We start from the raw sequence: 13,932 nt of genomic DNA on the forward strand, positions 1-13,932 counted from the left end.
ATCAAAGAGAGTTTTCATCTATATTCTTCGTAGCTGTCTATTTACCACCATAAACCAATGCTGGCACTAAGACCGCAGACAATGAGCTGTATAAGGCCATAAGCAAACGGGAAAACGCTCATCCAAAGGCGGCGCTCCTAGTGGCCGGGTACTTTAATGCAGGGAAACTTAAATCCGTTTTACCTCATTTCTACCAGCATGTTTAAATGTGCAACCATAGGAAGAGAAAAACTATTCTAGACCACCATTATTCCACACACAGAGATGCGTACAAAGCTCTCCCTCGCCCTCCATTTGGCAAATCTGACCATAATTCTATCATCCTGATTCCAGCTTACAAGCAACAACTAAAGCAGGAAGCACCAATGACTAGGTCAATAATGAAGTGGTCAGATAACGCAGATGCTAAGCTACAGGACTGATTTGCTAGCACAGACTGGAATATGTTCTGGGATTCTTCCGACAGCATTGAGGAGTACACCACATCAGTCACTGGCTTCATCAATAAGTGCATCGATGACGTCATCCCCAAAGTAACTGTACGTACATACCCCAACCAGAAGCCATGGAATACAGGCAACATCAGCACTGAGCTAAAGAGTAGCACTGCCGCTATGCATCAGCTGTTCTGAACGACTGTGTGATCTCGCCCTCCGTAGCCGATGTGAGCAAGACCATTCACAAGGCCGCAGGGCCAGACAGATTACCAGGATGTGTACTCCAGAATGCTCTGACCAACTGGCAAGTGTCTTCACTGACATTTTCAACCTGTCCCTGACTGAGTCTGTAATACCAACATGTTTCAAGCAGACCACCATAGTCCCTGTGCCCAAGAACACTAAGGCAACCTGCCTAAATGACTACCGACCCGTTACAACTCACGTCTGTAGCCATGACGTGCTTTGAAAGGCTGGTCATGGCTCACATCAACACCATTATCCCAGAAACCCTAGACCCACTCCAATTTGCATTTCGCCCCAACAGATCCACAGTCAATGCACTCTATTGCACTCCACACTGCCCTTTCCCACCTGGACAAAAGGAACACCTATGTGAGAATGCTATTCATTGACTACAGCTCAGCGTTCAACACCATAGTGCCCAAAAAGCTCATCACTAAGCTAAGAACCCTGGGACTAAACACCTCACTCTGCAACTGGATCCTGAACTTCCTGACGGGCCGCCCCCAGGTGGTAAGGATAGGTAACAACACATCTGTAACGCTGATCCTCAATACGGGGACCCCTCAGGGGTGCGTGCTCAGTCTCCTCCTGTACTCCCTGTTCACTCATGACTACATGGCCAGGCACAACTCCAAAACCATCATTAAGTTTGCCGATGACACAACAGTGGTAGGTCTGATCCCCGACAACGATGAGACAGCCTATAAGAAGGAGGTCAGAGACCTGGCCGTGTGGTGCCAGGATATAACTCTCCCTCAGCGTGATCAAGACAAAGGAGATGATTGTGGACTACAGCAAAAGGAGGACCGAGCACAACGGGGCTGTAGTGGTGTCCACATCACCAACAAACTATCATAGTCCAAACACACCAAGACAGTCGTGAAGAGGGCACGACAAAGCCTATTCCGCCTCAGGAGACTGAAAAGATTTGGCATGGGTCCTCAGATCCTCAAAAGGTTCTACAGCTGCACCATCGAGAGCATCCTGAATTGGTTGCATCACTGCCTGGTATGGCAACTGCTTGGCCTCTGACCGCAAGGCACTAAAGAGGGTAGTGCGTACAGACCAGTACATCACTGGGGTCAAGCTTCCTGCCATCCAGGACCTCTATACCAGACAGTTTCAGAGGAAGGCCCTAAAAACTGTCAAAGTCTCCAGCCACCCTAGTCATAGACTGTTCTCTCTGGTACCGCACGGCAAGCGGTACTGGAGCACCAAATCTAGGTCCAAAAGGCTTCTTAACAGCTTCTACCCTCAAGCCATAAGACTGCTGAACAGCTAATCAAATGGCTACCCAGACTATTTGCATTCCCCTCCACCCCCTCTTTTACACTGCTGCTACTCTGTTTATTATCTATGCATAGTCACTTTAACTTTACCTACATATTACCTTGACTAACCTGTGCCTCCGCACATTGACTCTGTACCTGTACCTGTACCCCGTATATAGCCTCCTACTGTTATTTTACTGCGGCTCTTTAATTATTTTTAACTTAACACTTATTTTTCTTAAAAACTGCATTGTTTGTTAAGGGCTTGTAAGTAAGCATTTCACTGTAAGGTCTACCTGTTCTACACATGTGCAAATATTTTTTTTATTTGAGTTGTCCCTTTCCTAAATGCTCCTTTTTGGTTGTTAGAAAATATAGAAGGATGATTAACCTAGTAATCTCATGTCAGATGACTTTTGACACTGGTCCTCAAGTTTGAAGTAGGCTATATTTTCCAGACTCCATGTAGAGCCTCCCGAACCTCCAAATGATCAACACACTGGATTTGCTAATTGGAGCACACAGATTGAGTTGAGTACATCCACATAGTGAGAGCTCTGTGGGAATGTGCAGGTGCTTGGTATAGCCTACATGCTGCAGACCAAGCCCTTTCTCTTGTGGTCAGTGGGGCCTGTCCTACCCCCTGCTGTGCTCACATTAAATGCTACAGCACCCTCCCTGTCTAAGCTGCTCTTACCCAGCAGAACCAGCAGAACTGTTCCATTAGGACTGAACCTCCCACCCACTCAAACAAGGCCTGTTCCATTCCAGCTCCACCACCCACTGGCCAGGAGCTGGTGCCCACTCAGGCAAACACAAGAGTTAGACACACTGTAGAACAGAGCTGGCCATCTCATAGCCAATGAGAGAATTTTCAGGCAGAGAAAGAGTGGAACACATAACGTTAGGACTAATCCCTGCCATGTACTACAGCCTCACTGCAGGAAGCCAACACGTGCATGCCCAATGTCCGGACTTGGAGGCACGCTCCACTGAACCGCTGGTACTTAAAGAGATACTTAAGGATTTTGGCAATGAAGGCCTTTATCTACTTCTGCAGTGTCAGATGAACTCGTGGATACCATTTGTATGTCTCTGAGTGCCGTTTGAAGGAAGTTGCTAACTAGCGCTAGCGCAATTGCTAACTAGCGCTAGCGCAATGACTAGAAGTACACAGTAACTGCTAGCATGCTAGTAGATACCATAGACTTTGAATTATTGCACTAACGCTAGTTAGCATTGGCTTGTGAAACTGACTTCCTTCACACTGGGTGCAGAGACATAAAAAGGTGTCCATGTGTTCATCTGACACTAGGGAAGTAGATAAAGGGCTTCATTGCCAAAGTCCCGAAGTATCCCTTTAATGTCAGTCATGTGTTCCCCCATAAATGTAGAGATAAGGGGGGAGAGGGAGAGATTATGAAAGAGAGAGATAATGACTAACCAAGACTCAGAGAACAATATTAGAGAGAAAGAGAGAAAGAGAGAGGGGAAGAGAGATTCAGCACAACAAGCAACACTGTTTTCACGCTTGTGGGCCAAGAGAAATTAACCTCAACATTAGAAACCTTGTTATACAGTAGATATGATAAATTAGAGCTTGGGTCATAAACATCAGAGCAGAATTACAGTCAGACTAACCCATAACCTTGGACAAAGGAAAGTAAATGGACAGAAACGCCACCAAATCAAACAAAATTCAGCTTAAAATGATGAGAAAATAAGATCAGATACAGCAGCATAATGACTAGTGATCAGAGGTGACCTAGGTGAGAAAAACATACAGAACCCATTCTCTAGTCTTCGCCTTTTCTACATTAAACTACAACCCTCTTTAAATCCCCCCCAAAAGTGAACTATCTAACTGAATCATGTGAAATTTGACTTTTCAACAATATTGTAATATTTTGCCTGTAACTGTTCCAGCACAGATTTACTCACTGGGTCTGTGCCAGGCAGCCTGGAGCCAGGGTAGGTTGGGAGTCTGGGATGTGCTGCAGGTTAGTGAGCTCCTGCATGTCCACCTGAACATCAGTGGTGTGTCCTGGCAGAGGCTGCAGCACAGTCAAGATCTTCTCCACCAGGCTGTCACCATGGTGACCAGCAGCCCCTGAGGACGAGGACAAACATAGAGAAATGTAAACCAACAACATAGTCCAAGTAAACATAAACTCCTGTGTAAGTGGAATAGAATAGGGACTACGGAAGTGTCACAATAAAATACCCTTTCTGTTAGGAAGGGAGGTGCAGCAAGATTATGTAATTGAGATGTGGGGAAAGTGTGCATGTGTGTTTGACTCTGCTGCATCTTGGCATGTTTATGAAAATCAGAAATTGTACAAGACTGTGACATGCACCTGTTAGATCCAGTGTCCTGTCGATGAAGACGATGGATGCTTTATTGGTGGCAGTCTTTCTGCGGCTTTTTGCTTGAGGATGGTTGGCCAGTTCCCCAGCGATAAGACGGCTCATTGGACCCACTGCAAAGCTCTCCTCACGGGTGCTGGTGGACTCAAACATGGAATTAACCGCAGAGGCCAGGGTTTTAATTTCAATCTGCAGCTCCGGAGTAAGAGACTGCATGTCAACATCAGTCAAACTGACAAACCTCTTCTTCTCTGTTCGCTTTATATTGATGGTCTTGAGGTCCTGTGGCAACAGCGGGAACAGGTGCGCGAAGGTTGGCGTGAGAAGGAGCTGTGGTGACACCGGAGCGAAGACCACGGGCGCATGTATAACTTCAGCGGTGTAGTTCATGTCTCCCATCCACTCGCGCAGCTTCTCTTCAAACCGCTCGAACACAGGGTTCCCCTCTAATTCAGCAGTGACATTGTTAGCGAGGAGTTGTATAGAGTGGGCTACGGTGGTGAAAACAACACAATACTGAAAGTGACTGAGTCCAATAATGTCTTTGATAATGTCAGCTGTCCTCCCCTTCAGCAGAGTGCTCACCACAAACACAGCCTTTGGTTCGTTTTCACCACCGGCTTCGAAGCTTGAAAACTCTTTTAAATTCCGAGCCCCAGCCTCAAATACACTTGTAGCTCCACCGTTCCAATGAAGACTCTCAGCACACTTGTCGTCCATGAAAACAACAGCTTTCTTTACCTTTGACAACACTTTGTCCCACATCTGACCGGGGAAACACGTAAAGACCTCAATCGGTAACATTTTGAAAATGCAACTGTCGTTTAGACCGACCAAAAATACAAGATTTCTATAAGATTGTCAGGTAGAAGTTATTTCAAAACAACAACACAAACACATGTGAGTCTCTTAATAGTGATGTGGCGTTCCACGTCGCGACAGATACACGTCATCATGCAGCTGCTGCGCCGGTTTCATGTAAGAATGTGTTGCATTTGCTATTTCTTACCCCCTAGCATATGTTATCATTGTCTATTTGTGTACTTCTTGTATGTATACAGACTATTCTACATTATTTAAAAAAAATAAACACTATATATATATTTTTGCTATTTCTTACAAAACTGAAAGCAAACTAATTAGAGTTTCCTCATAATAGCTGTATACTATCCACACTACACAAAAATACATTTCTTTTTTGAGTAAATTGAAAAAAATAAACCATACATAAATAAAGGTATGCTTGTCGTGAGTTCAGAAACAAAGCAAGCTTGTTTGACCCTAACAAATACTGTACTACTTTATATACTTTCAGAAATTGAAACATTGTCTCATCTCGAGACATACTGACCAATGGTAGAGTCCTGTTTCTTCCGACGTAGATTTACGTCGTGTATAGAAAGGTCCCTATAGAAACGTTTGTGGGTAAAGTAAACTGTCACTTTTTTTTTTACCATTAGTTTTTTTTTAACGTATGCTACCGAATACCGATAAGGTGATACGCCGTCCTATTCCGTTATTATTATTTTTTAAATACGCGTTATATGTAACAGTTTGACATTTGAATATCTGTTCTGTAAAAATCTCAAGTTTGGCGAAATAACTGGGTTTTCAATTCGTTGTCAGTTATTGTATTTGATAGAATATCTGTCAAGTTGTGATTCACAGAAGAAGTGACTGGATTTGGGTAGACATGTCCGCAGAAATGGACAAAGCAACTGACGCAAGCGGGGGCGATGAAGACGAATGGTTATATGGAGGTATGTTAGTCAAAACAGATTTGATGACACTATCTAGCGCATAAATAGTAACATGTTGTCCACTGTTCTGTGTTTGGCAAACTTGAAAGTACGTGAGCTAACAGTTCTGTTAGCTAGAAAGCTAACCACAACACCAGAAACAACACGTGCACCAGTTTACCACGTTGACATCGCAACAGCTGTTGGGGAGTTTTTTTTTCTCTCTTGCTAAACCTAAGGAATTATTGAGTTCTGGCATTTACAGTAGATATTTGGAGACTGTAATTTTGTCTGTTTAGGTTTTTAAGTGTGTGTATGATGCAAACATGCTGATGTTTCTTTTCTGTGATAGATGAGAGTGAGGAGAAAGCAGAGGAAGAGGCACCTAATAGGTACGTGACAGGTAAAACACCCACTGTTAAACTGTCTGTTTTACATAGCAGACAGTCACCTGGCTGTCTGTCCTATTCTGTCCTCAATTTACCACTTGCCTAGATCTCATATATGTACTGAGCATTCCTGCATACCAGACCTACACCAGACTACACTGTTAAATTGTTCCTTTTGTAAAAGACTTATGCCCACATAAATTAGGTGTGTATATACTTGCAGCATAATACAAATGTTGGACACACATCCACACATGATTTATTTATACCCATCTTACACACTTTTTTTGTGGCACTTACACAAATGACACCTGTTCAGCTTTCTACACGAATATACTAATCACGTGTCTATGTTATGCTGTTTGAGATTCACAACGTATAGCCACACTATTCACTCTTAGTCAGCTTGTACTGGTTCTGCAAATCTGTTTTATTGCACTAATGATTCTTGTGTTAAAACCATTTTGACCGTGAGTGATAATTTACGACAGTAAGCAGTGAACTGATTTGAAATAAGATGGGCTAGCAGCAGCTTCATGCCCCATTAGGACCAATTTTTCTTTATTAATAAAGCGTTCAGATTGAATGCACTTTTCACTGCTCAATAATGACTGAGTGATATCATAATCCTTGTCTCTGGGTTGTGTGTGTTTGACGCCACTGTGCGCGCAACGCCTGAAATATGCGGCCTGTCAAGTGGAACATTAAGAACAGTTTGGATGCTTGTTAAATCCGTGGCAGGGCAAGCACTTGTTTGTTTGAATGGGGTAAAGTGGATCTAAGCCATCATTAGATAGGGATTCTGATGGTTGCTGCATTGGGCTTCGTTAAAGCATATCGCCTCGGCGTAAATGCAGCATTATTCATCAATTAAGCTACACTTACTTCACTTACAACACAGCCCTCAGAGAGAGAGAGAGAGAGCGAGTGTGTGTGTGTCACGCAACATGCCATGGGGAGCATGTTATCTAAATGATATCACATCTATCAAGCTCTGGTTCGCTTAAAGAAATGATGAAGAGAGTTGACCCTTTTCAGAATCAACATGGTCCAGCAGCTCAAAGAGAGACTATTACGTTACGTTAGGGATTCTTCAGGCAATACGCTGTCATTTTACATGTATCCCTTTATAAGGAAATGTATTTAGTCTGCAGACAAGTGATATCCCTGTTTGCACATCTCTTAACTTTCCCCTTATTGTCTATCCTTCAAATGTTACAAAAGTCTCAGTTTAAGTAGACTTTGTGGTCCTAGTGATGTTGTGTTTTTTTCACAGTGCAAAGGCCCAGCCGACTGCTGAGGAGGTCCATGAGAATGGAGTAGTGAAGCAGGTACCTACTGCTTAGGGTTATGGAGGAGTCAACCTGGGATAAACAACACCCTTCTGAACCTGACTCACCTGTTGGAATGGCAATCTATCATGGAATTCCCTCAGAACCAAACTTTCTACTTGGAATATTCCCCTTTAACTGTGTGTGTGATTCATATAAACATGCTTTTATGAATGTCTATTGTCTTTGTGTTTCTGTAATGTCAGGATACAGGCCAGGAAGATGAAGAAAGTGACAGTGACAGTGAGGATGATGATGACGTGTGTGTAACCATTGGCGATATAAAGACCGGAGGCTCATCTCAGCCTTTCAAGTGAGTATCTAGACAATAGCAAGGTGTTAACCTCTTAGATGTAAGGTCCCCTTTTTTGACCTGCGTGGTTCTTGTACCGGTTCCCACCTACATTTTCGCTTATAAAGCGATCTGTGGATACCGTAGATCGAAATGGCTTGCTTTGAGCGATAGCCCTGGTTCCCACAGACACAATAGTATTTCTGAGCCTGTGTGACGTAGGATGTGAAATCTGAAACCACTTGAAGCTGGGATGTCCCTCCTACCATTTAATTCACTCTTCCGACTGTCCATCAACACCTGGCTATTTCCTATATTACAGTCACGGACAAAGCACATGCCTTCAATCATTACATCATAGCGCAGCAGGAGAGAGTGGTTTTATCACGGTAGCACATTCAGAGATCGATTTATAGCCATTAATCAAAAATAATTAATAGATTTTAAAAAGCACTTTCTGTTTGTCATAGATGGACAAGATTAATATGAGATGAAAGGCGAGTTCATAACGAGTTCAGGAAGTCAAGCTAGAGCTCCGTGAGACGTTCACAGCAACGTGGGCAGACGTTTTGATCAAGAGAGACCTTCAGAAAAATATGCAAATGTTCTCTAACACTAAACATACATATGTATTTTACAGTTATAAGGAAGGTGTAATTTTCTAATTTGATTTTGCTATATTTAGAAAGCATATACAGTTGAAGTCGGAAGTTTACATACACTTAGGTTGGAGTCATTAAAACTAATTTTTCAACCACTCCACAAATTTCTTGTTAACAAACTATAGTTTTGGCAAGTCGGTTAGGACATCTACTTTGTGCATGACACAAGTCATTTTTCCAAGAATTGTTTACAGACACAGTGATTTATAAGTGAAATAATCTATCAAAATTCCAGTGGGTCAGAAGTTTACATACACTAGGTTGACTGTGCCTTTAAACAGCTTGGAAAATTCCAGAACATTATGTCATGGCTTTAGAAGCTTCTGATAGGCTAATTGACATAATTTGAGTCAATTGGAGGTGTACCTGTGGATGTATTTCATTGCCTACCTTCAAACTCAGTGCCTCTTTGCTTGACATCATGGGAAAATCAAAAGAAATCAGCCAAGACCTCAGGGGGGAAAAAAATTGTAGACCTCCACAAGTCTGGTTCATCCTTGGGAGCAATTTCCAAACGTTTGAAGGTAACACGTTCATCTGTACAAACAATAGTACGCAAGTATAAACACCATGGGGCCACGCAGCCGTCTCACCACTCAGGTGAGACACGTTCTGTCTCCTAGAGATGAATGTACTTTGGTGTGAAAAGTGCAAATCAATCCCAGAACAACAGGAAAGGAAACGGGTAAAAAAGTATCTATATCCACAGTAAAATGAGTCCTATATCGATATAATCTGAAAGGCCGCTCAGCAAGGAAGAAGCCACTGCTCCAAAATCGCCATTAAAAAAGCCAGACTACGGTTTGCGACTGCACATGGGGACAAAGATCATACTTTTTGGAGAAATGTCCTGAGGTCTGATGAAACAAAAACAGAACTGTTTAGTCATAATGACCATCATTATGTTTAGAGGAAAAAGGGGGAGGCTTGCAAGCCGAAGAACATCATCCCAACCGTGAAGCACGGGGGTGGCAGCATCATGTTGTGAGGGTGCTTAGCTGCAGGAGGGACTGGTGCACTTCATAAAATAGATGGCATCATCAGAAAAGAAAATTATGTGGATATATTGACGCAATATCTCAAGACATCAGTCAGGAAGTTAAAGCTTGGACGCAAATGGATCTTCCAAATGGACAATGACCCCAAGCATACTTCCAAAGTTGTGGCAAAATGGCTTAAGGACAACAAAGTCAAGGTATTGGAGTGGCCATCACAAAGCCCTGACCTCAATCCCCTAGAAAATTTGTGGGCAGAACTGAAAAAGCGTGTGCGAGCAAGGAGGCCTACAAACCTGACTCAGTTACACCAGCTCTGTCAGGAGGAATGGGCCAAAATTCACCCAACTTATTGTGGGAAGCTTACGGAAGGCTACTTGAAATGTTTGACCCAAGTTAAACAATTTAAAGGCAATGCTACCAAATACTAATTGAGAGTATGTAAACTTCTGAGCCACTGGGAATGTGATGAAATAAATAAAAGCTGAAATAAATGAGTCTCTCTACTATTATTCTGACATTTCACATTCTTACAATAAAGGGGTGATCCTAACTGACCTAAGACGGGGCATTTTTACTTGGATTATATGTCAGGAATTGTGAAAAACTGAGTTTAAATGTATTTGGCTAAGGTGTGTATAAACTTCTGACTTCAACTGTAAGTCATTTCAAGCCTTATTCGTACAGTTTTGTTGAATAGGAAATACATAATGTAAAATCTTTTATATTTTCATCATATTTGTACTGGGTTCTCTAGCTTGTGTCCTCAATAGTGACTACTGCTCAACAATTTAACTATTTTTACCAGAAAGGTTTTAACCTTTCTTTGAGTATGCAGCATTACTAGTTATTGTTTATGACCCTCTCATGATAAATCATTACTTTTGGGGATTACGTAGATTACATTTCTGATGACTTTAGTTACATTTAACTGGTTTTAAATACAACAGTGTGTTACTGTCCTGCAATCTGGATTAGTTTTGATGCTCCAACTTGAGTTGAAAAGAGCATAATATATTAGACCCTGTACATTTTAGGTGGAAAAACCTTTTGTAGAGAGCTTTTTTTCACCTGGCTGTTGGCGCAACTAACATCTATTGCTGTTGCCTCTCCTTTGTCACATCATTTTATGAGTTATGATTCTATGTTACAGTATGCATCTTTGGCAGCATTTTATCTCACCACCCATGTCACTTTCAGGGGTCTTCAAAGCACAGTCCCCGCATGAGTCATGGGCAGCGTTTACACAGGCAGCCCAATTCAGATTTGTTTTTCTTTCAATAATAGTTTTTTTGACCAATCAGTTCAGCTCTGAAAAAGAGATGTGAAAAAATCTCATGTGATTGGTCAAAAGAACAATTAGTGAAACCAATGAGTTGGGCTGCCTGTGTAAGTGCAGCATGTCTCTGTGTGTGTCCCCTTCTTGTGGTGATGATTTGTGTGTTTTTTCTTCTTTCATTGTGTAGTGCTTTTGGATCCACACCAGTTAATCTCAACATTAAGGCTGCAGGGAGAACACATGCGTCAGGTAAACACCCCTCATCTATTCCTGACTTCTGACCTTAGAAGTGAGTGGAACATAGGAACACCAGCTCTTTCCATAACGTAGACTGACCAGGTGAATGCTATGATCCCTTATTGATGTAACTTGTTAAATCCACTTCAATCATTGTAGATGAAGGGGAGAAGACAGGTTAAATAAGGATTTTTAAGCCTTGAGACAATTGAGACATGGATTGTGTATGTGTGCCATTCAGATGGTGAATGGGCAAGACAAAATATATAAGTCCATTTGAACTGGTTATGGTAGTAGGTGCCAGGCGCACCGGTTTGAGTGTGTATTATGGTCACTGCATGCGTAGGAACTCATCCAGACCCACATTAATGGTAGTGGTAAGAGTGTGAAGTGAATGTGTCATTGACTGTGTCCTGTCATTTGCGGTGCAGTTGGCCCCAAAGCCAAAGGAGTGGACCTGGATGCACTGGGCAGTGTTAACGGAATCCCTGTGTTGGAGGTCGACATAGAGTCTTTTGAAGAAAAGCCGTGGAGAAAGCCTGGTAAGGGGTGTGTGTGTTGGTTGGTGTGAGGTTATGTCTTTGTGTGTGTTCTGTGCAGGTGTGAGCTCAGGTCTGGCTGATGAATGGTCTGTGACGGGGTCTGTTCAGCTTTCAGTTATGTTTGTGTTTAGGTTCGGACCTCTCGGACTACTTTAACTATGGCTTTAACGAGGACACCTGGAAGACCTACTGTGAGAAACAGAGGAGACTACGCATGGGGTATGAGGGCATGAACCACGCTTCAGCCACTAAAATCATGGTACGATATCATTACTTTTGGACATACAGTGCCTTTAGAAAGTATTCACACCCCTTGGCTTTTTCCACATTTTGTGGTGTTACAGCCGGAATTTAAAATGGACACACAATCTACACACGATGCCCCATAATGCCAACGTGGAATTATGTTTTTAGAAATGTTTACAAATACATTTTAAATTAAAAGCTGAAATGTCTTGAGTTAATAAGTATTCAACCCTTTTTTGTAATGGCAAGCCTAAAATAAGTAAAGGGAGTAAAAATGAGCTAAGTCATATATAATAAGTTGCATGGACTCATGTTGTGTTCAATAATAGTCTCTTACATGATTTTTAAATGACTACCCCATCTCTGTACCCCACACATACAATTTCTGTAAGATCCCTCAGTCGAGCAGGGAATTTGAAGTACAGGTTCAACCACAAAGACCAGGGAGGTTTTCCAATGTTTCGCAAAGAATGGCACCTATTGTTAGATGCGTCAAATAAAAATAAAAAAGCTGACATTGAATTTCCCTTTGAGCATGGTGCCGTTATTAATTACACTTTGGATTGTGTATCAATTCACTCAGTTGCCGGAGAGGAAACCGCCCAGGGATTTCACAATGAGGCCAATGGTGAATTTAAAACAGTTACTGAGTTTAATGGCTTTGATAGGAGTCTGAGGATGGATCAACAACATTGTAGTTACTCCACAATACTAGCATAAATGACTGAGTGAAAAGAAGGAAGCCTGTAAAGAATAAGAGAAATTCCAAAGCAAATACTGCAAAACATTTGGCAAATAAATTTACTTTTTGTCCTGAATACAGAGCGTTATGTTTGAGGTAAATCCAACACAATACGTCACTGAGTATCACTCTTCATATTTTCAAGCGTGGTGGCTGCATCATGTTATGGGTATGCTTGTCATCGACAAGGACTAGGGAGATTTTTTAGGATAAAAAAATATATGGAATAGACTAAGCACAGGCAAAACCTTAGAGGAAAACAGTCTGCTTGGTTCAGTCTGCTTTTCAGCAGACACTGGGAGACAAATTCACCTTTCAGCAGGACAATTACCTTAAACACAAGGTCAAATATACACTGGCATTTCTTACCAAGATGACATTGAATGTGCCGAAGTGGCCTAGTTACAGTTTTGACTTAAATCGTCTTGAAAATCTATGGCAAGACTTGAAAGTGGCTGTCCTAGCAATGATCAACAACCAACCTGACATAGTTTGAATATTTTTTTTATAAAGCGCAAATATTATAAAATTGAGGTGTGCTGTGTTCTTAGACTTACCCATAAAGACTCACAGCTGTAATCGCTGCCGATGGTGATTTTTAACATGTAATGACTCGGGGTTGAATACCTATCTAATCAAGATATATTAGTGGTTTATTTTCTATTAATAAAATGAATTACACAATTCAATCCATTTAATCTCACTTTGTAACACAGCAAAATGTGGAAAAAGCCAAGGGGTGTGAACACTTTCTGAAGGCACTGTAGATATACTGTGATAATCTATAATATTATAAGTGCAAGAATTGTTCCCATTTTAAGAAACATTCTCAGGCTTTGACATTGTTGAGGCTGTGTGAGTGAGTTGCTCTTCCTCTTAGGTCCACCAGGGACGTTCAGCCCATGGTGATAGGGATGGGGCCCTTTCCTGCTTTAGGTCTGACTATTCCTCCCCCAGCAACCACTACAATTCAGGCTCCTCCAGGTAGGTACCCTGGTCCCCCCTCCCCTTCCCTTTCTACCACTGTGTATGTATCAAAGCAACTGTGGCATAAAGGACCAGACTATGCATGTCTGTGGTAACCACTACCAGCCTAGCTGGTCATCACTGCCACACTTCACTGGTCAGTGTCACCTGGACCCCATCAAGGTGGCCAA

At 42.1% G+C, this 13,932-nt stretch overlaps 2 protein-coding genes across 5 annotated transcripts in view; one reads left to right on the forward strand and one right to left on the reverse strand.

The window, feature by feature from the left end:
• Positions 1-5,273, reverse strand: part of LOC111972308 (sec1 family domain-containing protein 2) — a 164,314-nt gene extending 159,041 nt beyond the window's left edge. The window contains exons 1-2 of the mRNA XM_023999298.2: positions 4,312-5,273; positions 3,896-4,064 (exon numbers count right to left, since the gene is read on the reverse strand). Of these exons, the coding sequence (XP_023855066.1) occupies positions 3,896-4,064; positions 4,312-5,125 (983 nt within the window). The 5' untranslated portion in view covers positions 5,126-5,273. The remainder of the gene's footprint in view (positions 1-3,895; positions 4,065-4,311) is intronic.
• A 383-nt stretch (positions 5,274-5,656) lies between these two features.
• The window catches only part of LOC111972313 (pre-mRNA 3'-end-processing factor FIP1), a 50,634-nt gene continuing 42,358 nt past the window's right edge, over positions 5,657-13,932 (forward strand). Inside the window, exons 1-9 of one of the 4 annotated variants that reach the window (XM_023999304.2) lie at positions 5,659-5,816; positions 5,948-6,081; positions 6,413-6,452; positions 7,726-7,780; positions 7,987-8,093; positions 11,196-11,257; positions 11,677-11,787; positions 11,919-12,046; positions 13,656-13,759. In XM_023999304.2, the coding sequence (XP_023855072.1) occupies positions 6,015-6,081; positions 6,413-6,452; positions 7,726-7,780; positions 7,987-8,093; positions 11,196-11,257; positions 11,677-11,787; positions 11,919-12,046; positions 13,656-13,759 (674 nt within the window). In that variant the 5' untranslated portion in view covers positions 5,659-5,816; positions 5,948-6,014. Of the gene's footprint in view, positions 6,082-6,412; positions 6,453-7,725; positions 7,781-7,986; positions 8,094-11,195; positions 11,258-11,676; positions 11,788-11,918; positions 12,047-13,655; positions 13,760-13,932 lie in introns of all 4 variants that reach the window. The other 3 variants (XM_023999307.2, XM_023999305.2, XM_023999306.2) reach the window with 3 other exon arrangements.

This window comes from Salvelinus sp. IW2-2015, linkage group LG13, assembly GCF_002910315.2.
Source record: "Salvelinus sp. IW2-2015 linkage group LG13, ASM291031v2, whole genome shotgun sequence".
Taxonomy (NCBI): domain Eukaryota; kingdom Metazoa; phylum Chordata; class Actinopteri; order Salmoniformes; family Salmonidae; genus Salvelinus; species Salvelinus sp. IW2-2015.